Here is a 24,423-nt window from a genome sequence, read left to right as displayed (position 1 = left end):
TAATATACAGCAACAACAGACAACCACTGAATTAGTCTCCTGAATTGGGATAAACACAAATAGAATGTGGCGTGTTTAAAAATGTTTGCGAGTTAAACGTTGTGGAGGAAACTTTTGTGGGCATTGTTAAAAGCAGTGTTTGGGAAACAATGCCTTATACCTAGGGTAATTCATTGGTAATAAATCAAAATGTGTATCTAAAAGAATTGGAATAGAGAATGAAAACCGGGAATTTGTCAAAATGACAGTAACCCCACCAAAGAGCAGAAAACAACCCTAGGAAATCAATGGGTCTTCAACGCAGCAAAAACTTCGTGCATCAAGAGGCGATCTTCAGCTAGCACCGAAATATTTATTTTAGCGAAAGATACGTCAAAATTATCTCCGGAAACATACAAATGAAACAAAATTTACAAAAAACAGCACAGGACTAACAAACGCTGGATGTTCCTTACCAGGCGCAAAGATACGGCGGAGTTAAACATGTTTTATAAGATCTCGTCCCCCATCCCTTTTATACATCTATCTAAAGTGCATTAATAAACACCACAATACGCACAGTAAAAGTAAGATTAAAAGAAGTTGAACTTTATTTCAAGTGCAATATCATGGTCCCATGAGGTTATGTCAGCCCTTGAATTTTCGAATATTTTGATCTTTAGCCTCAATGAAGAGACAATATATGTAGAAATGCGCGATTTGTGCAGTAAAACGGTATGTAAACGACCATTTAACTTCAACGGGGGTTTAAGTTTTTTCCTAAAAGAAATATTCTGATCCCCAATTGTATGAAAAAAAGTATTCTGATCAAGCAGATGACCAAAAAAATCTGGATGCAGGACTCCCCAATATCCTTTTTTAAGTGTTAAATTTTGAAGAAAACAAATGTGATTAGTAGAGCGTTGTTTTGATATCATTTCTTCCTTGATAGTTGTTTTACGCAATGTCCTATTTAGTAAACCTTGTGTGTTTTCACTATCTTCTAACTGATAAATATTATCAACATCACAACTACTTAAATTGTTCACTGTATACATACTGATACACCCATATATTTGAGTAACATCGTTAAAATAAGTAAGTTTATTTTATTTTTTTAATATAAACCCTTTCAATATAAAATTTAATTAAAAATATATTCATTTTATGTTTTAGATATGTTATAGCATTATATTTATGTTAAGTGCTTTTCCTGTAAAAAAGATATTTCTTATGTACATTTGTGTATACACTAATTCAGATAAGGAGGAGGTCTGGTATCTCAAACAAACTAATTTAACGGTTACCTCGAATCATTTTTTTCCATGCCTGTTACAAATAACAGTTGTATCACAAGCAAATTGACGGGTGCTACATGTGGAACAGGATTTTCTTTCCCATCCGGAGATGACCCCCCCCCCCCCCCCCCCCCAGTTTCTTGTGGGGTTCATGTTGCTTAGGTAGCAATACACAGTTAGGAAAAACCCTTAAAATTGACACTCATAATTTTTAAACACCCTCTTTCCTCTCCTTTCTAACAAATAAGGCTTAATATTTGTGTTATGCGTGTATATATTTATAGAAAGAAAATCTTCCATAGATTTGATTTCTAATTGTCATAATGGTGAAATATAATCCCTTTTGGGTGTAACCATGGCAACATTCTGCATTTCTTTGATATAAAATATTGCAAAAAAGGGGGTGAACATGTCACAAAAGTCTCCAAAATTTTGTCCAAAGAAAAAATTTAATCAATTACAGCTATACTTTTCCTGAAACCATAGGTTTATATCTATCAAGTGGTCCAAAAAAAAAATCATATGCATTTCTGCTCGTTTTATCATAAAATTGAATTGAAAAGATCGAGTGCAAATTCTTTGTTGATAAACACTACAATAATTTATGGACCTATGGGCAGTACGGATAGGAAAATACGAACTGTCAAACAGAAATGGCCTATAAAACATGCTAAAAACAATCTGAATTTTCATATTAACCCACTAGGAAGGCTATAGTATTCTTCAATTATCTAAATATCAATTGTATTGTACAAAAACTTTCATATTTAAAAAATTCACCATTGCCATAATGCAAAACTAAACTTCTAACTGTGTATTTCTACCTTAGTCTTTAGTTTTCTATGTTGCGTCTTGTGTACGTTTATTTGTCTGTTTGTCTTTTTCTTTTTTAGCCATGGCATTGTCAGTTTATTTTCGATCTATGACGTTAACCGTTCCTCTTGTATCTTTCGCCCCTCTTTTGTGTGGCATTATTAGATATTAGCGTTTTTTTGTCATCTGGAAAATGTGATGTTGATGGCTGATCTATGATTGCTCATGTATAAAATTACAAAAAAAGATATAGTATTATTGCCATCGACACAATTATCAACCAAGACAAAAGCCGAGGATTAAGAAACTTAGGTCATCGTACGACATGCAATAGTAACCGTATACTATGCTAAAAAAAACACCGATATGATAACATGTAAAACAATTCAAACAAGAAAACAAACGACCTGATTCAAGAACAAACAATTATAAACAAAATTCAAATATGATAGAGAGCGACTAACGACAACTTTCCTGTTAAGATGGCATGTTTCTCTTTATATGTCTTTAATTTTGTCGTTCACTTGGTTTGTTGTTTCAGTGACGTATACTCCATTTTAAGCGCACTTGACATGGGAATGAATATGGCACTCCCAAATCAGAAGCATGTAATTCAGGTGTTTTATGCTGTGTAACATAATGATTTTCGTTTATTATTTTGAACAAAAATTAGGCCGTTAGATTTCTCGTTTTGATCGTTTTACATCTGTCATTTCGGGCTTTTGTATAGCCGACTATGCGGCATTGTCTTTGCACATTGTTGAAGGCCGTGACATAGTCGTTAATTTATGTCTCTTAATCTCTTCAGTAGAATTGTCTCATTGTTAATCATACCACCTCTTCATATTTGTAAATCCAACATGTTCTTGGAAGCATAATTTTACAAATATTTTTTTAACATTGAATAACACAGGCATAAATAAAGCAACAGCTTTACGTATATGATAAATAAATACACAAAATCATATTTTTTTTATGAAAAAGTGCCACTTAAATAATGTCAGTACCAAAGCACTAGCCAATCGATTGGTTGTACCTGTAGTCATCAGCGTACCCACACAGTAGTAGCTTTACGTTGGTCATCATTTACTATAAAGGCCAAACATGGTTTTGAATAAAGAAATGTCGGAGTTGTATATATCAAATTAAAGTAAAATGTTTATTTATTGTAGCTTATAGACTGATAATTTTCTACCGTAATTATTAATTCTAATCATACATATAGCAAAAAAGTGTATAGATGGTTACCGCGTGACTTGGCAGCATATTGTTACATTCAGAAATATGAAGGTTATACACGAAGATATTTATCTTTGGTGCTTGTAACAACCCTAAAGTTATACTTTTTCAACGATTTACCTCCCTTTTTTGTCCTGTAATAATTAAAAGAACTCCTGTCTTTGTTTTCAGATGATGCATGTGTTGTTGATGTTATCGTTAGCAGTAGTGACAGTCCTGGGTCAAAGTACGATAACTGTTAATACCAGACTAGGTAAACTAAAGGGTGTTTCGTCTTCTGTTAATGATGGAAATTCTAGTTATCAACTGAGAATATACAAAAATATACCTTATGCTAAACCTCCAGTTGGTCAGCTTAGATTTATGGAGCCTGTTGCTCACTATGGATGGACAGGAACTCTGGATGCTACACGATTTGGACCATCATGTATTCAGTTATCATCACCGTCAGACGCTAAATTTCTCCCAAATTTAAATCAATCCGAAGATTGTTTACAGTTAAATATATACGCACCCGTTAACGCTTCGTCTTCAAATAAAAAGTCCGTTATGGTCTGGATTCACGGTGGAGGTTATTCGAACGGACAAGCGATGCTTTTTGATGCATCTTATCTCTCTGCGCTTGGTGATGTTGTCGTAGTAACAGTTAATTACCGTTTACATATATTAGGATTTTTTAGCACATCTGACAGTGTCGCACCTGGAAACTATGGTCTGTGGGATCAAAAGCTTGCTATTAAATGGGTTCATGATAATATTGATCAATACGGAGGAGATCCGAGGTCTGTTACTATCTTTGGGGAATCAGCCGGAGGATTCAGTGTGGCCTTACAGGCCATTAGTCCAAATAATAGAGGACTCTTTCAAAGAGTTATTGCACAAAGTGGTGTTAGCAATACGTTATTGGCTACATCACCAATTCCTCGACAATCTGCAAAAGCACTTGCCAATGATTTGGACTGTTCTGATGAATTGACAGATGATACTATGTCTTGCCTGCGAAATAAATCAGCCGATGAAATCAGAAATTCATTACTTACACTTACTAAACAATTTTATTTGACACCTGATATACATATTTACATAGCGTTTGCTCCCGTTGTTGATAATAACTTTCTGATTGACACACCACAAAATACAATGAGTGGAAAAGGTCCCGCATTTGAGTTTTACAAATCATTAGATGTAATTATAGGAAACTGTGAATCAGAAGGTTCATTACTAGTAAGTACCATGCATACAAGAAATTATACCAATTTGCAAGAGGGCATCCCATCGGAACTTTTGTGTACAAATATAATACCTACAATGGCAGCTGATTATTTTCAGAATAACACTGACATTATTAAACCTATATGTGATCAGTATAAAGTCAATGGACTATCACAGCAAAGTATGAATGCTGTGAACTATTATGGAGACATTTTTATGTATAGTCCAGCAGTGCAAAGTCTTCAGATCCACGCAGCTAAAAGCACTCACAAACATTTCCAATACATTAGCAGACGTTCTTCGATCTGGTCATTGTCTACTAAACAATATGCTCCATGGTTTGTAGGACCAGGTCACGCATCAGAGATACCGTTCTTATTTCCATTTAAATCGTTGTCTAATGCTACTGAAGATGACAAGAATTACAGTGTGACTATGATAAAATATTGGTCTAACTTCGCTAAAACAGGGTATGTATAGTGTCTACTTCTTCTTCCAGAGGTTTTTATATATTCATTTTGTAAAGCATTTTTTTATACATTATATATAACCAGTAGCAGTAAGGGGGAAACAGAAAGTTTGACTTAAATTTCTAAAATAGTCATGTTTCTCGAGTTTTAGTAATCATATATGATACTGTTGAAAATGAATGCAAACAGAAAATTCCAAAAGAAAGGTCTACTATGATAAAGGATGGAACAATTGGACTCAGATGAAAATGGAGAAGGGAAGAACATTGGGGTTGCATCAAATAACGCTCGTCCTACACAATGTGTCAATAAATTCTAAAGAATCATGTCTACAGTTTGTATACATTTTTTCTGGTGGTGATACAATGTATATGGGTATGCATAATTATTTTCAAACTAGCTTCATTAAGGCGTGATTTGTGATTTTTATTAAAATCATTGGATGTTTGTATATTTTAATTTATTTATTTTGTTTCTATAGGGATACAAATGGCGATGGATTACCTGTATGGAAGCAGTATGATCTAGTAACGAAATCTTATATTGTCTTAGATGTCAATGTTACAACTCAACAGAACTTATACAAAGACAGAATCGACTTCTGGCTGCAAACAATTCCAAATATACTAAATGCAACAAAGACCACAACATCCGTAGCAACTATTTCAACAGCAACTAGTTCAGAAGAAGTTTCAACACAACAAAGCACGCCATCAATGAAAACAACTCCCACAAATCCAGGCAATGATGGTCAAAGTTGTATCCCACAAATGTTCTATTTAGTAATTGCCCTGTTGTTTGCTTGTTTAGCTTTATAATTGATTTATAAGAATTTTACAATTTGTTGACATGTTTTGGTAAAAAAAAAAAAAATCATCAAATTCTTAATGACAGAAATAAGTTTTGAAGTAGAAAGTTATATAACAAAAATACCAAACTCTAAGGAAAATTCTCAACGGAATGTTCCTTTATCAAATGGCAAAAATCATAAGCTCATACATATCAAACGAACGGATAACGACTGTCACATTCCTGAATTGGTACTAGCATTGTTTTATGTAGAAAATGGTGGATTATACCTGGTTTTATAGCTAGCTAAAACTTGCTTACTAACTTGTTGACAGTACTCTCAGATTTCTACTTTGTGTCTTTTTGTTTTTGGAATGTATCCCGTCCACGTCCTCTCTCTGTTTTTGTAAGACGTATATCTATTTGTGTCTATCTGATGAGTGAAGCATTCTTCAATCAATTTTCATAGTACTGTTGCACCACTGTCCCCAGTTAGGGGAGGGTTGAGCGCTCACAAAAATGTTTAACACTGCCACACTCTTTATGTGCCATGTCTATATCCTGTAGTTCAGTGGTTGTTGTTTATTTATGTCTATCATATGTGTTTTTCGTAAAACATTTTGTTATAAATTAGGCCGTTAGTTTGCTCAATTTAATTGTGTCATATTTTTCATGTCGGTTTTTTTAACCTACATTGTTACGGCCAGAAATCGCCTTTAAATTGTAGCCAACAAAAGACACAAATCAATAATAAAATTTAACAATATTTATTATACAAAAGTTTACAAGAAGTATTACACAAATATTACTGTCAACTTAACTGTCAAAATATGAGTCCAATCTTTTATCTTTGTCTGTATCCGGATATCTTTCGGAATCCAATCTGAATATTACGTTCACTACTACGGTCACAATCCAGTATGATGTTGTTTGTAGAATTAAAGTGTCAATCCAAATGCGGTGAATACAAATGTCTATCGATGTCTAAGTCCAAGTGCAAGAGTGAGCGTTTAACTTTAGTGTCTGTATATATATAATTATCAAGGAAAATTCTAGAACAATCTATACCGGAACATCCTAGAAAGTTACAATGGAAGTTTCTAGTAAAATGTAGAAGTTTATATAACGCATCTTTTATAAGGATCATTCTGGAAAGTTCCAAACATTCTGTAATTGTTCCAGTAATTTCTAAACTGCACAGTTCTAAGATTATTCTGTAAACAACTATCAGGCCATACATCACAAATTAGGCCAACATAAATAAATACAATAATTACAATATCATAACACCTTCCCCCTTAAAAGAAGTTTTAGTTTAACAAAAACTTATCATGAATAATATGAACAAAAATACATAGTATATACAAAGTGTTTTAATAAATAAAGGCAACAGTAGTATACCGCTGTTCAAAACTCATAAATCCATGGACAAAAAACAAAATCGGGGTAACAAACTAAAACCGAGGGAAACGCATTAAATATAAGAGGAGAACAACGACACAACACCGAAACGCAACACACACAGAAACGGACCAAGCAACAGACAAAATAATAAGCTCTAGATAAAGCATCTGCTATTACATTATCTTTACCCTTGATGTGTTTTACAATTACATCAATTCCTGTAACAATAAACTCCACCTAGTCAACCTCTGATTCTTGTTTCTCATTTTATGTATGAAGGTGAGAGGATTATGATCAGTACAAACAAGAATAGGATATACAGTGGGATTCAAATTTACATCAAAATGTTGAAGTGCTGACAACATTGCAAAACACTCTTTTTCAATAGTTGAATAATTTTTCTGATGTTTATCTAATTTCTTAGAAAAATATGATATAGGTTTCTCAACATTATCATCTGTCTCTTGATATAAAACAGCTCCAATTCCTACATCGCTTGCATCAACGGCAAGTTTAAATTGTTTTTCAAAGTCTGGAGTAATCAGAACTGGACTATTAATTAAAAGTGATTTGCTATTTTCAAAAGCGTTTTGACAATTTTCACTCCAGATAAATTTAGAATCTTTTCGTAAAAGATGAGTCAATGGTTGAACCACAGTAGCAAAATTTGAACAAAATTTTCTGTAAAATCTAATCATGCCTAAATATCTCATAAGTTGTTTTCTATTTGTAGGAGAAGGAAATTTGGAAATGGCTTCTACTTTAGCCATAATAGGTTTCACTTGACCTTGGCCAACTGTATGCCCTAAATAATCAACAGTGGCCTGACAAAATTCACTTTTACCAAGATTAACAGTCAAATTTGATTGTGACAATCTATCAAAAGTATCATACAAATGTGTTAAATGCTGTTCCCAGCTATCACTACATACAATTAGATCATCAATATAAGCATAACAACAGTTTAAATCTTTTATAACATTATTGATCATTCTTTGAAATGTAGCTGGTGCACTTTTCATGCCAAACGGCATTACAGTATATTGAAATAAGCCATCTGGTGTAACAAAAGCTGATATTTCACGAGCTCTCTGTGTCAATGGAACTTGCCAATAACCTTTCAACAAATCAAATTTGCTCACAAATTTTGCTTGACCAATGTTGTCAATACAATCGTCTATCCTTGGAATCGGATAGGAATCAGATTTTGAGACTGAATTTACTTTCCTGAAATCAGTCACGAAACGAAAGGTTTTATCTGGTTTTGGCACAAGGAGACAAGGAGAGCTCCATTCACTGTTACTCGGCTCAATAATATTATTGTCAAGCATATATTTAATTTCTTTTCTCATAGCTTCAAGTTTGAGTGGATTGAGCCGGTAAGGATGTTGCTTAATTGGAGAAGCATCTCCTACATCAACATCATGACAAACAGCAGTGGTTATGTTTGGCACATCTGGAAAAAGATTTTAAAAAGAAACTACCAAAGTTTTTATTTCTTCTCTACGATCAAAAGACAGATGTGCAAGTTTTGAGTCTAAATTTGACAAAATTTCTGAATTTTTCAATCTAACTGTCTCTTCCATAGTTTTAGAACTAAAAGGTGGTTCAATTACATCTGGTTTGTCATGATTGTTCTCAAATTTAACCATGCCTAAAGTGGCAACTGGTTTACTCTCACATTCATTAGTACGCTCAAAATATGGTTTTAACATATTAATATGACACACTCTGTTTTGTTTACGCCGACCTGGAGTTTTTACAATATAATTCAAATCATTGATTTTACTCTCTATTGTATAAGGACCACACTATTTAGCCTGTAAAGGATGTCCAGGGACTGGCAAAAATACAAGTACCTTATCACCAGGCTCAAAAACTCTGTCCCTGGCATCTTTATCATACCATATTTTCATCTTGTTCTGTACATTTTTTAAGTTTTTCTGAGCAATTTGACAAGCAGTGTACAATTTTTCTTTAAATCTAGATACATAGTCTAAAAGATTCAAGTCATTATGTTCAGTAAGCCACTTTTCCTTAATCAATTTTAACGGTCCCCTTACAGTATGGCCAAATACCAACTCAAAGGGACTAAATCCAAGGGATTCTTGAACAGCCTCTCGGACTGCAAAAAGTAGAAAGTGAACTCCATTATCCCAGTCTCTGTCAAATTGAAGACAAAAGGTTCTAATCATATTCTTCAATGTTTGAAGAAAACGTTCTAAGGCACCTTGAGATTCTGGATGGTACGCACTTGATCTATACTGAGCAATCCCTAACTGGTACACGACTTGCTGAAATAGACCTGACATGAAATTTGATCCCTGGTCGGACTGTATAGACTTAGGAAGTCCTACTAACGTGAACAATTTGATAAGAGCTTTGACAATAGTAGGTGTCTTGATATTTCTTAGCGGAATAGCCTCAGGAAAGCGTGTGGATGTACACATGATTGTCAATAAATACGCATTTCCAGTTTTGGTCTTTGGTAAAGGTCCAACGCAGTCAATTAGAACTCTGCTGAAGGGTTCGTCAAAGACTGGAATAGGCAGAAGTGGTGCTGGTGGTATTTTCTGGTTAGGCTTACCAACAACCTGGCATATATGGCATGATTTGCAGTATTCTGCGACATCATTTCGAAGTCTGGGCCAGTAGAAATGCTGCAAGATCTTAAGGCAAGTCTTCCTTATACCTAAGTGTCCACCCAAGGGGTGTCATGGGCAAGACCAATAATTTCTTGTCTATAAACTTTAGGCACCATCACTTGGTATACCACTCTCCATTCCTCCTCTGGGGTAGCATCAGGAGGCCTCCACTTCCTCATTAAAATGCCGTCTTGATGGTAATAGCATTCGGCCACTTTGTCTGCTTCCTCCTGTGGTTGAGCCCTCTGGCTGAGCTGAAGAACCTCAGGGTCTTTATGTTGTTCTTAGAATAAATTCTTTCGGTCTAATGAATGGCTGTTTACGTCTGGCCATGGCATAATAACATTCTTGTTAACACTAGGTGGTCTTATTATGGCCTTTTCTGAGCTACCAGGACCTTCAATGTCGGCTAGGAAAGTGTCAGAGAGGTCCATATAATCAAACTGGTTTTCTTGCAAATCCTCATCTTGTTGTTTTCTAGCCATCGCCCTAGTGACAGCACAAGCTGGATACAATTCAGCATCATCTTCAGGTAATTTAACATCCACCACCGGTTCACTGGTAACAATTGGTTCAGCAACAACTTTGTTCCTAGCTAGATCATTTCCTAGCAGTAACGTAACACCCTCTACAGGGAGATTAGGACGAACACCTACAATAACTGGTCCAGTTATCAAATCTGACTTCAGATAAATACGATGGAGAGGAACATCTATACAACCTAACTCTACACCTTGTAACAAAACGGAGGCACCAACAGAAGTCTTCTCGGACAAAGGCAACACACCTTCTAACAATAAAGAACGAGAAGCTCCAGTGTCCCGTAAAATCTTAATAGGCTGAAGAGTGGTATCATCAACAATAGAAATAAACCCATCAGACATAAAGGGTTTATACTCCTTCATGTAATCACAAAAACTGGACTTAAAAGCCTGACTCGCAGGACATTCCAACGTACTGGTAATATAAGGTGTCGTACAAGCACTGGACTTCGGCTTATTATCTCGTTCATTCTTCTTCTGGAGTCTAAAACAATCAGCCATCAGGTGACCATTTTTCTTACAATAAGCACAAATCAGTGAATTCTTCTCAAAAGTATCAAATTTTGGACTAGACATATTATAACTGGACTGACTCTTATTCTGTGCAACAGGCTTACTATCAGTACGCTCAGTGCTTTGATTTTTGTAAATTCCACTTGGAGTATTAACATTTTGACCCTTGAAACTTCTTTTATGTGAAAGGGTATACTTATCTGAAATTACAGCTGCATCATGTATTGTCCCAACAGTTTTGTCGTCTAAATGTGTTTTTAAGTCTAAATGAACACAATGTTTGAACTCTTCTAATAACATCAATTGTCTTAGGTTATCAAAATTGTTATCTGTTTTCTTTGAAGTAAGCCATTTATCAAATAGATCTTCTTTTTCCCGAGCAAATTCCACATAGGTTTGCGAATCAAACTTTTTATAAGATCTAAATTTCTGTCTATATACTTCTGGTACTAGCTCATAAGCTTTCAAAACTTCCTGTTTCACCGTGTCATAATCAGAACTTTTTTCTGATGGAAGTGCGGAGTATATTTCAGCGGCCTTGCCCTCCAAAACACTTTGAAGCATTGTAGTCCAATATGGCTTTGGCCAATTCAAATTATGAGCAATTTTCTCAAACTGTGGAAAATATTTATCGACTGTTTTTTCACAAAATCTGGGAACCAAACGTATATTTTTTGCTGCATCAAAATATTCTGATTTTGACTGGACTTTAGTGTTGCTTTCTTCTTTGACCATTTCAAGTTTTAGTTTCTCCATCTCTAGTCTTTCCCTCATTTCAAGTTCTGCCTGTTTTAACTTTAATTCATCTTCTTTTAATTTAAGTTCATCTTCTTTTCTTATCTCCAGTTCTTTTAATTTGAGTTTATGTTCTAATTCAAGCTGTTTAAATTTAAAGGCGTCAATATTTTCGACCTTAAGTTCAAGAGCCTCTTCACCTAAAATTTCTGCGTCAACTAATTTGTCTATAACCAAATTTTTTATAATTTGTTTTCTCATAGATACTTTAAAATATAATTTCAGATGTTTAGCAAGTAACACTAATTCCTCTTTCTTTAAATTATCAAACCCCTCCAGGTCAGGCGTTTTCAAAAATTTACCGGCATCAAATGCCATTTTGTAGAATTTTGTTGGCTAGTTATAATAAAAATTACTAAACAAATTTTGAATAATATAATTCAGTATCCCGGACGAGCCCCCAATTTCTGTTACGGCCAGAAATCGCCTTTAAATTGTAGCCAACAAAAGACACAAATCAATAATAAAATTTAACAATATTTATTATACAAAAGTTTACAAGAAGTATTACACAAATATTACTGTCAACTTAACTGTCAAAATATGAGTCCAATCTTTTATCTTTGTCTGTATCCGGATATCTTTCGGAATCCAATCTGAATATTACGTTCACTACTACGGTCACAATCCAGTATGATGTTGTTTGTAGAATTAAAGTGTCAATCCAAATGCGGTGAATACAAATGTCTATCGATGTCTAAGTCCAAGTGCAAGAGTGAGCGTTTAACTTTAGTGTCTGTATATATATAATTATCAAGGAAAATTCTAGAACAATCTATACCGGAACATCCTAGAAAGTTACAATGGAAGTTTCTAGTAAAATGTAGAAGTTTATATAACGCATCTTTTATAAGGATCATTCTGGAAAGTTCCAAACATTCTGTAATTGTTCCAGTAATTTCTAAACTGCACAGTTCTAAGATTATTCTGTAAACAACTATCAGGCCATACAACACAAATTAGGCCAACATAAATAAATACAATAATTACAATATCATAACAACATGCCCACATCATTTTCGAATGGTTGCCTATAGCTGCTTACATCAATTTCATTTGTTGGATAGTTGTCTCATTGCCAATCATACCACGTCTCTTTTTTTTATATTGTAATTTTCATTCAAACTGTAGTTTAATGCAGAAATCTTCTTTTACTTTTTGTGCAATAAATGAGAGAACAAGAGTTCGATACCAGCTGCTAATAGATAAAATCCAATATTGAATTATGTATAGGCTTAAGATATAAACTTTAACAATGAAGCTATATCACTCACCTACACGGGTGTCATTCGGTTTATCGAGAGAAATGATCGTGAAAGAATATCTAACGGCGGTCAAGTATTGAGAGACGATCGTGAAAGTTCTGGTAACGGATCGTGAAAGACATTTAATCGAAAAGACATATGAAAGGTCAATACATATTCTAATTTAATTAATTACACAGACAAATTTACAACAAAATAAAACTGTCTGTCAAAATGGTTCAACATTATGATCAGTATGTGAGAATATCCAGTTTTAAAAGTACATAGTTATTACAAAACAACAAAAGGCAGATTGCTTCTCGACATTTCACTGGCATAAAAAATGTAGACAAACATGATTTTTTCACAAATTCGACTAGAAAAACTACTTTAATACGAATAAGGGCATTCTATTTGAATTAATCAAATGCTTCTCATAGTTATTTTGTATAAGCATAATCTGAAACTTGGTAAATAAAGAACTATTTACACAAAAATTGATTTTTTTCGGATCGTGAAAGATCACGTACCGCATTTTTGAAGATCGTGAAAAGGATCGTGAAAGATCTGATGCTACGAAGACGTTCAAATTATTCTTCAATTATATCATAATTAATATTTGTTATTGGTATTGCGAAAAGCTATATAGGTCAACATCCTCAATAGGTTTAAGCTTTTCAAAGTATTAATATTTTCAGAAAATGAAATGTAAAATAGTTGGGTGATTGTAGGATGAAGCTTTTTATTGTCATGTGAAGTACTCACTTATCACGAGTTATAGGATACCCACATTTTGTATATTGGATCCTATAAACTACATTTCCGTCAGACAGGATTCACCTGACTCCGAATTTGCCTTATTTCATGGATGAAGATTCATTTTTGTGGTCAAGTCCGTATCGCGGATTCGTTAAGCTTTAGGATAACTTTCTGTTGTTATGATTGTGAGGTGTACATTTTCGACTTCTGCAAGGTTTCAAATAACATCGAACTCATTATCATGCATCATTCGGCAATGCTCGTTTTATGTTGTCTAGCCTTTTGGATATATACCTGTATGATATGGCGCCAAGGTATTTCGTGTATGGTGTACATGTCTGTCTGCACGTTTCATATATGACCATGATGACGTCAATTGTATTTGATATATTGAAGGATAGTAAGATGTCTATGTCTGGCTGTCGGTAAGGGTTCATATACTTTTGACCTTATGTTTCGAATTAATTGGCCAAGCATAACTTTTACATTTGTCAGTTTCTAAGGCACTGTAAGGATCGGAACACATGTATTTGGTCTACAGTATATTTGTAGAGATCTGTACGTCATGGTTCATCTGACCTTGCACTCCTTTTATGAACCATTGACAATCATGATTTAAAAAAAAAAGAAGATGTGGTATGATTGCCAAAGAGACAACTATCCACAAGAGACAAAAATGACACAGACATTAACAACTATAGGTCACCATACCGCCTTCAATAATGAGCAAAGCCCGTACCGCATAGTCAGCTATAAAGACCCCGATATGACAATGTAAAACAATTCAAACGAGAAAACTAACGGCCTTATTTGTATAAAAAAAGATGAACGAAAAACAAATATGTAACACATAAACAAACGACAACCACTGAATTACAGGCTCCTGACTTTGGACAGGTACATACATAAATAATGTGGCGGGGTTAGACATGTTAGCGGGATCCCAACCCTCCTCCTAACCTGAGACCGTGGTATAACAGTATAACATAAGAACGAACCATAAAAATCAATTGAAAAGGCTTAACTCATCAGATGAACACAAATATATTAAGCACATTAAGCGCATTTGACACTTCTAGTAAAACCCTTGATATTATAGACGTTCCAAAAATTAACTATCATAAGTAAAGCAGACGAGACATTACAGCATTTGCGCTCTGGTATTTTATAGTCTGGAGTATATAGTTAAATCAATCCACATCTGCGTTGTATATACAGAACTTAAGAAAGTACTGTTGTACAAAATGTTGTTTATCGTTCAATCTCAAATTACTCATGAAAGATACTGTTTTGCTGTAATTTTTTGTTTGATAGATATCATTTTGGTTTAAACGTTGCATAACCATATTATTGGCTAAATAGTGTCGGTCTGCCTGAATTGTACTTGACCAATTCTCAGATCTGAATCTTTCAAACTTATTTAGAGACGTTTTTAGTTGTTGTTTTTTTTTTGAATTTCGAGGTAAAGTGTTGAATTAAAAAAAATTAGCTTTAATGTTCATCCTTATCAAAATAGTCACAGGCTTCAACCAGTTGCAGGTTTATCAAATGGTAAACTAGTAATAAGTCTGGTCACGCATTATCTTTCACGATCAAAATAATGCGTTGCCTGATCTTTCACGACCAAGTTTGATGGATATTCAACAAATTCAAGGTTTTCATATACAAATTAATGCTTTAAGAGAAGAACATACCTTAATTTTACTGTACTATCAGATAGATCTTGTCTCACTGATCATGTTTGCATTTGTTCATAATCTTTAAATTTTGTTTTTCTCTAAAAATGCAATAATAGGTAAAAATCACCTTTAAATGGCAATAGTAGAACTCCGGAAAGGATTTGACCTATAGTTTTTACTGGTTATTTCTACCTCATTTTAATGCACAAACTAATACGATGTAAATCATAAAGTTTGAAATAACTTCTACAAGGTGTTGACTGACAATTTCTGTCATTTTTGTAGATCTTGTCCTGTTGCCTATTTTTTGTGATAATTTTGTCTTTATCTATTGCCTAAAGTCTCCAACGTAATAGACAAAACCACCAAGAAAAAGGGTGAAAATCATCAATAAGAATTGATTGATTCTTTCGACCATGTTACCCTATATAGCTATCTGTAGATTATTACCTGCTGATATTTTTTGCTATTGAACTTTTCTCTTGTTTTTAAGGATAATTGGTAAAAACATCAAAAATTTGTAAAATCGTCATGTAATCAAAACTGAAAATTTGTTAAACATTATTTGTCATTTAATGGAATTGTCTTCATTAAAAAAAAACGTTGTCTGACAGTTTTAATGTTAAAAGACAGTATGTAAATCTAAACTCTCGGAAAACAAAGCTCTTGCCAGATTTTTATACATAAAATTGAGAATGGAAATGGGGAATGTGTCAAAGCGACAACAACCCGACCATAGAGCAGACAACAGCCGAAGGCCACCAATGGGTCTTTAATGTAGCGAGAAACTCCCGCACCCGGAGTCTTTCAGCTGGCCCCTAAACACATATGCATACTAGTTCATTGATAATTGACGTCATACTAAACTCCGAATTATACACAAGAAACTAAATTTAAATTCATACAAGACTTACAAAGGCCAGAGGCTCCTGACTTGGGACAGGCGCAAAATTGCGGCGGGGTTAAATTTTTTTTTTTAGATCTCAACCCTCCCCCTATACTTCTAGCCAATGTAGAAAAACAAACGCACAACAATGTATAATGGGTTTCAAGATAATAGACAAAACATACGTTCTACTTCTATGTTCTATATATAGCCAAGGCGGCCATTTGTTCGCTGTCAGTCAGGATCGTCGGACAATTTTTTGAACTAGATACTCCTTCTTATGTCTATTGTTGCACCCACTGGCAGCACACAGAACCATTTTTAATCACTGTCATGTATTTTTCTTTAAGATATTCGGAAATGAAATAGCGCTAATTATGTATACACCCGTCAGTCAAATATGATTGATGTAACCACTGACGTCACAGCCTCGTTCTGAGTGACTTCCGGGATTGAAATATGCATAATTAGTAGGTCGACAGATCGATACATTTGAATTCATAATTTATCCATTTAAACGATAATTATATATCTTTCGAAGTTTTATTGGGGGTAATTATGTATAAATAAATATTTATTTTCAAAAAAAAAAAAAAAAAAAAAAAATCATGTCACATCTCCTTTAAGTTTGGTTCCATTTGTGCCAGTAGTTTAAGAGAGGACTATTTTTTGTAAAAGTGTAGAAACAAAGACGGGAGAACCTTGTTTATCACTTTATATATAGTTGAAATAATGTGTTTAACTAGCTTTCAGTAACTGTGTACTCTCAGATCGGTACTTTGTGTCATGAGTCTTATTATAAGAGCTCACAAACACTCAAATATGCATGTGTCAAAAGCAAGTAACCTTTAATCTAGTGGTTATCTTTGGTTACTGTCTGCCTATCTGTATATCTTTCATTGTCAAAGTATAAATCAGGTCGTATGTTTTCTCGTTTGAAATGTGTCATATTTTGTCATACCGAAGCCCGGTGACTAGTGATTTTTTCCATCCAGTGGCGGATCCAGGGGGGGGTTCCGGGGGCTGGAATGCCCCTTTTTTTGAACGATCAATGCATTTGAATGGGAACATGTAGTTGGAACCCCCCTTTGTCCTGTGATAGGACCCCTTTTTTTAAATGGCTGGATCGATCCGCCCCTTGCCATCCCTGTCTTGTTTCTTTCTCGTTCATTCTTCTGTTTCCCCCACCATACATGTTCATCGTTTATAAACATTAAATTATTTTTGTCCTTCACCTAACCGCCTATGGATACAGTCTTTTTCTTACTGGCAATTATATCACAACTCCTATTTTTTAGATAATTTTTTGGGTAAACATGATAAAAAATATATAAAAACATTTCCACTAAGTGTCATCAATTAGTAATTTGTGTAAGGCGTTTATTGTGTATGTGTTGAGGGGAATAGTTTTGTTGTCACATTGTCAAACAAAGGTTGACAAATTATGTTGCTGTTGGCCTTTCTTCTGTGTTTTTTTACTATCAAATGTAACGTTTGTCGTTTATAAACATTTCATTAATTCTATCCTTACTCGTCTCATATTTCAAACACTTATAAATAAAAGTTATGCATAAAGATATGATACGCAAATAAATTACATCAAACACAGTTTTCTCATTGCTAAAGGTCGTACAGTTGCCTGTAATTGATTAAATACACTTCATTTGAACTTTGTTAGATAGTCTTTTCATTGGCAATAACACCATATCTCTTATTTTTATATTGTAAACAATAAAAAATGATGTAGGATGTGTATTCTGCTACACGGAATACGGAAGATTTTATTTTATTTACAATGAAAATGATAACACCAAAGAAAAAGAAAATACAAGAACTGTACAGGCAGAAATGCAACTTGACAGATTTTCTACAGTTACTTCTATTTTTGGTAAATTTGGTACCTCCTCCAACCAAAAATCGACGCGTGATTCATACAATTTACTTCTGGATGTCATATTAACATCAATCTGTAGATATTTCTGATGAGTAGGGTCGTACTCTGGCCAAGGAGTAAGGTCATCACCATTTACATCCCTGAAATAAAAATAACACTAACATTTTTAAAATATGTGTCCATGTCGATAATCCTACTAATGATTAACAAAATAAAGCTTTCAGCTATCAATCAATCAATCAATCAATCACTGTAAGTATTGTTTCCAACTATTATTGCTTCAGAAAAGTTTTTGGTTGAATTTGTATCAATTAAGAATGGAAACGAGGAATCTGTCAAAGTGACAACAACTCGACCAAAGAGCAAAACAAAGCTTAAAGTCACCGATGGGTCTTTAACACAATGTACATGTAAACATGATTTTTTTTTTTGTCGTACGAAGATTTACATGGGGGTTTGCAGATCGACCCGAGGGCAGTTAATCTGTTATTAAATATTGAAAATTCCTGCGGCGGAGATGCAAGATCATCGATGTATACTTATGTGTAAGCTTTCTTTTATTGAACAACAAATTACACCTTTTCTGTTGCTTTCAAAGTCTGGTAAGAGTAGTTATCAAAGATACCAGGATTATAATTTAGTACGCCAGACGTCTACATAAGACTAATTAGTAACGCTCAGATCAAAATATCTATAAAGCCAAACAAGTAAAAATGAAGTTGAACTTTGTGAAAAGAAGATAAGTTTTTCAGTTATTTTAAACGCATTATTTCTTTACCAACAAGAGAAAAAAACGATAGCATGATTGGTTGTTGAGGGACACGGAAAATCTGAAGCTTGCTCATTCATGGAGATGGGCCTTTGTAAATTTGAAGAAATAACTGAACATCAAGTGACCCATTTGATCTGACACGATTAAAACCAACAAAAAATGCCAGGTTTTCCTTAAGAGGCGATTTCGATATGAAAGGAAGAAAAAACAGGACATTAGATACATCCGACCTTTGCATATTTATCTGTATTTAGCTTTTAGTATTTATAGAAAAATTTAATAATTTAATAACAAAATTTATTGATACCACCTCTTCGTTTATAGGCTACGTGTTGCTCCCCATCAAGTATTTATTTGCATCATATAACCGACCCATTCCTCGCGGTGAGGTTTATGTGTTTTACCTGTGGTTGCAGATACCAAAGATGGGTTAGTTATTTTAAAACCCTGACCCACCAGACTCAAGCTAGTTGTGTTAGGCTCTGATCCTGTCCACAGAGTTATAGTATGGTTACCGTATTAGTTTTCCGTTTTGCTTTTTCCAATCATATTGTGGTGTAAAATGATGCCCTTATGGGTTTTTGATTAGACTAATAAAATTCTTATCTTATCTTATCTTATTTTCATTTCGTATCCGTAAATTACTCGTATATAACTATTATGTGATTGGGGGATATACGATCCATTTTTATAATATTTTGTTAAAAGTAATGATTACTGATTGGTTTATTGACTACATTTCCAGTGGCAAATATTTAAAAATACAAGAACAATATTACTATCAATCTAAAAAAAAAAACTAGTTATTGGTGTCAACTGGATTAACAGACACATAATTATGGCTACAAATGACAAATAAAAGGTATGGTGATAGGAGCAGGAATATACTAGTGTCCCATTACGAATACATGTAATTTAAAGAGATTTACTAAACGAGGCATCAGAGTTAGTGGATCGATACCTCATATTCTTTGTGTTTTTTCTATTATATGTTTGGTAAAAATATAAATATAGTAAAAGCAACCATCAATCTATATGTATAAAATATATACTATATTCGCTTGTCACTTACCCATATTTAGCAAAATTTGTCCAGTACTTCATTACAGCTTCCGCTACTTTCTTATTATCATCTGATAGTGACATCAATTCAAGGAAAGGAGACACAAAATATATATCACTACCATGAACAGGTCCCGTAACCCATGATGGCAATACTTTAGTCTGTGTTAAATCCGTGTGTTGTGCAAACATATATTGAAATGTTTTACCACTTGAATTTCCCTCTGAATGACTGCTTAGAGCGCGTTTTGTTTGGATATTAAACATCACATCACCATAAAAATCAAGCTGATTTGAAGTTTGTTCTTGCAGATCAGAACCATTGCCGTATCGGTTACATATTGCTTGACTTAGTTCTTGATTGTTACTATATATATCCTTTGCAAGCAGTGGTGCTATATGGTTACAAAGTATACGTTTCGGTATACCATTCGATATATTAAAACTATACGACTTTTGGTATTTATTAAGAAGTTCAACATAAGTTGAACCTTCATTTACAACATTTCCTATTAACAGATCAATTGAATTAAAATTAGTCGAATTTCTTAATAAATTAGACGGGTTATCAGTGATGCGTTTTCCATCAATGACCGGACCAAATGGTGGCGACAATGTAGGATGGTCAATTTTACTTATCACATCTCGATATGCACTTTGTAAATCCTTGCTTGTTATGTTCCGGAGACAGTCAACAACCAGATTATTATCATTATTCCAGCAACGGACCAGTTTGGCAACTTTCTTTGTATACTTTGGTACACTGGTGGATAAAGACAGTGGCGAGGTGGCAAAACCACTTTGTAGAATCATTCTGCGAAACAAACCTTTAGTCATAAGGGCATGAAGTGCAATGCTCATTGCACCAGCAGAATGGCCAAATACCGTTATAGACTTTGGGTTTCCTCCAAACGATTTAATATATCTTCGTATCCACAGAAGTGCTATTTGTTGATCTTTAAATCCATAATTTCCACGAGCTGCAGAATCGCCCGTGCTCAAAAATCCAAATATTCCTAGACGATAATTAACAGTGACAACAATGACATCGCCAATAGAAGCCAACATTCCTCCCCTGAAGGTCATTCCCTGACCTTTATCAAATTTGCCACCATGAATCCAAACCATTACGGAATAATCATTTCTTCTGGAAATATTATTTGGAACATATATATTCAGATGTAAACAGTTTTCTGATATATTTGTATTCGACAGAAAAGCTGTACTCATTTCTATGTCTTGATAACATGATGGACCAAACTTTGTTGCTGTTAGTGTCCCAAGCCAACGACCATAAAACCAAGGGTTTGTAAATCTGCTTTTCCCCACTGGTGGTATGGCATATGGAATTTTTCTGAACTCGTAAACTGTTTTCTTTGTATAAGGCTCTGTATACTTTACACCTAACAAATGCCCAAGACTTGTCTTAATGGTTGTTGGTATTTCTAGTCCTTCAACGTGCACAGCAAGCAAAAGTGGCATAGCTAAATGAAAAAACATCATCGAGCCGCCTGTAAATGATTAAATCACAAAGTCAATTTTCATTTCAAAAATGCAAACTGTCTGCATAATTTTTTTCAATATTCCTCTGTGTGTTTTTTTATAACAAAATTATCATTATTTCTATATTTAACAATAAATAAGAGAAAACAAAGTCTTAAAAAAAACTATACTTACAGAAGCAGTTATACCTAACACTATATACGACCAAGACATGATAGGAAATAGAAATGTTTATAGTGACTAAGTCTTATTGTCACATCCTAAAGCTACAGTATCGTCAGTCAATAAACACAAAGACTGATGACTTGGCCAACGATCTTGTACGTGGTCGAATCAAGCTTACGGCGGTACGTGTAAATCATTACTTATATACTGACAAAAATTAACAGTGTAGAATGTCAACTTCTTGCATCTGTCAGCTGTTCAGATTTATTTATTACGATTCATCAGGATAACATGCACTTTAAAACACTCACTTTCTTGTTTGTAACATTTAAAAAAATATGTAGCAAAAAATGCTTCACACTTTTGTTTGAAATGACCATAATAGTGATTAGCTGATTTAATTACCGTTAACTTTTCTGGATTCGATTTCCAGATTTCGTTTGCACATATGCATTTTACGTAAATACAATGGACATTAGCTTGTGCACCTTCCTTAAAGGGTTTGAAATGAAATTTATCATTTGAAATGTATTTATCTTTATGAAAAAAACACCACAGTTTTATGTTACGATGACATAACGGACGAACGTTAAGTCGACACTAAGTTCGTCGTTCCGTCGATCTGAACAGGTTATAAAAATAGTACCTTAAGTAAAAACCTACTTTTAGCGATAATTATACATCAATATCTCTAGAGTGCATGCATAATTTGTTTGTGTAACATTTTAAAGTATGAATAAACCCTGTAAAGGTTTCTTATTCAGCAACAGTGTAAAGGTTGAAGTACATTTATCCAACATAAAAATGATAAGACAACTTTCCATCAGAGGCATATGTTAGCAAATATAATAGATCACCGTTAGGCCTTTAATAATACCACATGCAAAGGCCCCTTCGTGATAATGTAAAACGATCTTAAAACACTGTAAGCCATAATTTTCGGGTATACTTAATTTCGCGCTTATGCCTTTCTAACGGACTTCGCAATGATTATTTTTTTCTTGATTTTCTTGATGTATTACATTAGCTAGTTATAAAGTGGACGTCCATTTTAAAGAACGCAGATTTCTTTCGTAAATAAAATGATCGGTTCCTTGTTTGTGATTAACACCACTTTTAACAACCTGCCACTGTATAAGAGCAAGAAATGATATGTTATAGATAATAAGATGACAATTTCGGATATGTTGGTGAAGGAATGGCGAACGTAGATACAAGTATTTTGTCTTGGGGAGGGATAAATCCTACTTTGTAAAGAATTACTCAGATTCAAACAAAAAATTCTCTGAAACTGACTTGATTTCTTGATTGACAACATATTTGTTACGTTTGGAGGACATGTTTTTCAACAGACTATCGGAAATCCAATGGGAACCAATTGTGCCCCTCTTCTTGCCGACTTGTTTCTTTATTATTATGAGGCTGGCTTCATACGGGACTTTCTTATGAAGCAAGATAAGAAGTTAGCTATTGAGATGATGTTCTCTAACTAAATAATACAAAATTTGATGACTATGTTGAACGACTCTATCCCATCGAACTAGATAAGCAGGATATTTACTACCTGCCTCATATCTTAACTTACACCTAGATATTGACAATGAGGGTCGGTTGAAAACAAAATTTTACGACAAAAGAGACGATTTCCGCTTCCTAATTATGAACTTTCCATGTATATGTGCAACATTTCAGCAGCGCCTGCATAGTGCATACGGAGTATATATATCTCAATTGATACGATAGCCAGTGCTTGTATTTCCTATCATGATTTCCTTGATAAAGGATTGCTGCTCACAAGGAAGCTATTAAACCGAGAGTTTCAAATGGTGAAGTTGAAATCATCCCTTCGTTAATTTTACAGACGCCATCAAGAGTTGGTTGACCGTTATGGAGTAACCGTTTCAAAGATGATATCGGATATGTTTCTTATATTTTAACTACAATACCCTTCCCTTTTCACAAATGTGACTATCGAATTAGACTATTTACCGGATTTGTACTAACATAAGCCTGCCACAATTACATATTAGAAAAAAACAATTCTGAGTATAAATCACTCTTATTAGGAATTGACTGGCGATTTTGACCATGTTGATGTATTTGCGGATCTTGATTGCTGTTCGTAGTATAAGTGTACTCATCCAGTGCGACACGACGGGCGTGGGGCACGATTTGTTTACCCTTCCTGAGCACGTGAAATCACTCCCAATCTTTAGTGGGGTTCGAGTTGCCTAGTCTTTTGTTTTTATGTTGTTTTTGTGTACTGTTGTTTGTCTTTTCGTCGATTTTCGTGTTTTGCTAATTAAAGCATTGTCAGCTTGTTTTAGACTTACGAGTTTGAACATCCTTTTGGTACTTTGTGTCTCTCTTTTTTGAAGATAGGCAAAATGAAAAAAAAATAATTTTTGTAACCGTCTGACAATTCTAATCTAAGAAGATATATTCGGTGATTCGAAATATTCTGAAATTATTTCGGGTTTTGCCAGATATTTTCAAGATAATACACCAAACATGCATTTTACCTCTATCGCCTATTTAAAGCCTGTCGGTCATGTTGGTTGGCAGATGGGATAATTGGACAATTTAAAAACAAAATATTTTGGCTAAGTTTGGTTGCGATGGACCCAGTAATTTCAAAGGAAAATAATTTTGTAAAAAATTAACGAACGACGACGGGAAACATGGTTAATTTACCAGTTGAAAAAAATCAAATTGCTTTCAGTAACACCACTGAAACCGGCGTGTCCTCTTAGTGTTGTG

The 24,423-nt window shown here is 34.1% G+C and overlaps 1 protein-coding gene and 1 long non-coding RNA gene across 2 annotated transcripts; one reads left to right on the top strand and one right to left on the bottom strand.

The window, feature by feature from the left end:
• The first annotated feature begins 988 nt into the window (after nucleotides 1-988).
• Nucleotides 989-5,851, top strand: LOC143046187 (fatty acyl-CoA hydrolase precursor, medium chain-like). Its single transcript, XM_076219227.1, has 3 exons — nucleotides 989-1,077; nucleotides 3,501-5,011; nucleotides 5,493-5,851. The coding sequence occupies exons 2-3, from the start codon at nucleotides 3,501-3,503 to the stop codon at nucleotides 5,827-5,829; spliced, it is 1,848 nt and encodes a 615-aa protein (XP_076075342.1). The 5' UTR covers nucleotides 989-1,077; the 3' UTR covers nucleotides 5,830-5,851.
• Nucleotides 5,852-18,011: 12,160 nt separating this feature from the next.
• Nucleotides 18,012-21,842, bottom strand: LOC143047081 (uncharacterized). Its single transcript, XR_012969398.1, has 3 exons — nucleotides 21,673-21,842; nucleotides 20,006-21,506; nucleotides 18,012-18,301 (listed from the first exon to the last, which is right to left on the bottom strand). It is a non-coding gene; the product is annotated as an uncharacterized LOC143047081 (long non-coding RNA).
• Nucleotides 21,843-24,423: the final 2,581 nt, after the last annotated feature.

This window comes from Mytilus galloprovincialis, chromosome 9, assembly GCF_965363235.1.
Source record: "Mytilus galloprovincialis chromosome 9, xbMytGall1.hap1.1, whole genome shotgun sequence".
Classification (NCBI taxonomy): Eukaryota; Metazoa; Mollusca; class Bivalvia; order Mytilida; family Mytilidae; genus Mytilus; species Mytilus galloprovincialis.
This window is presented reverse-complemented; position numbering and strand designations above follow the sequence as displayed.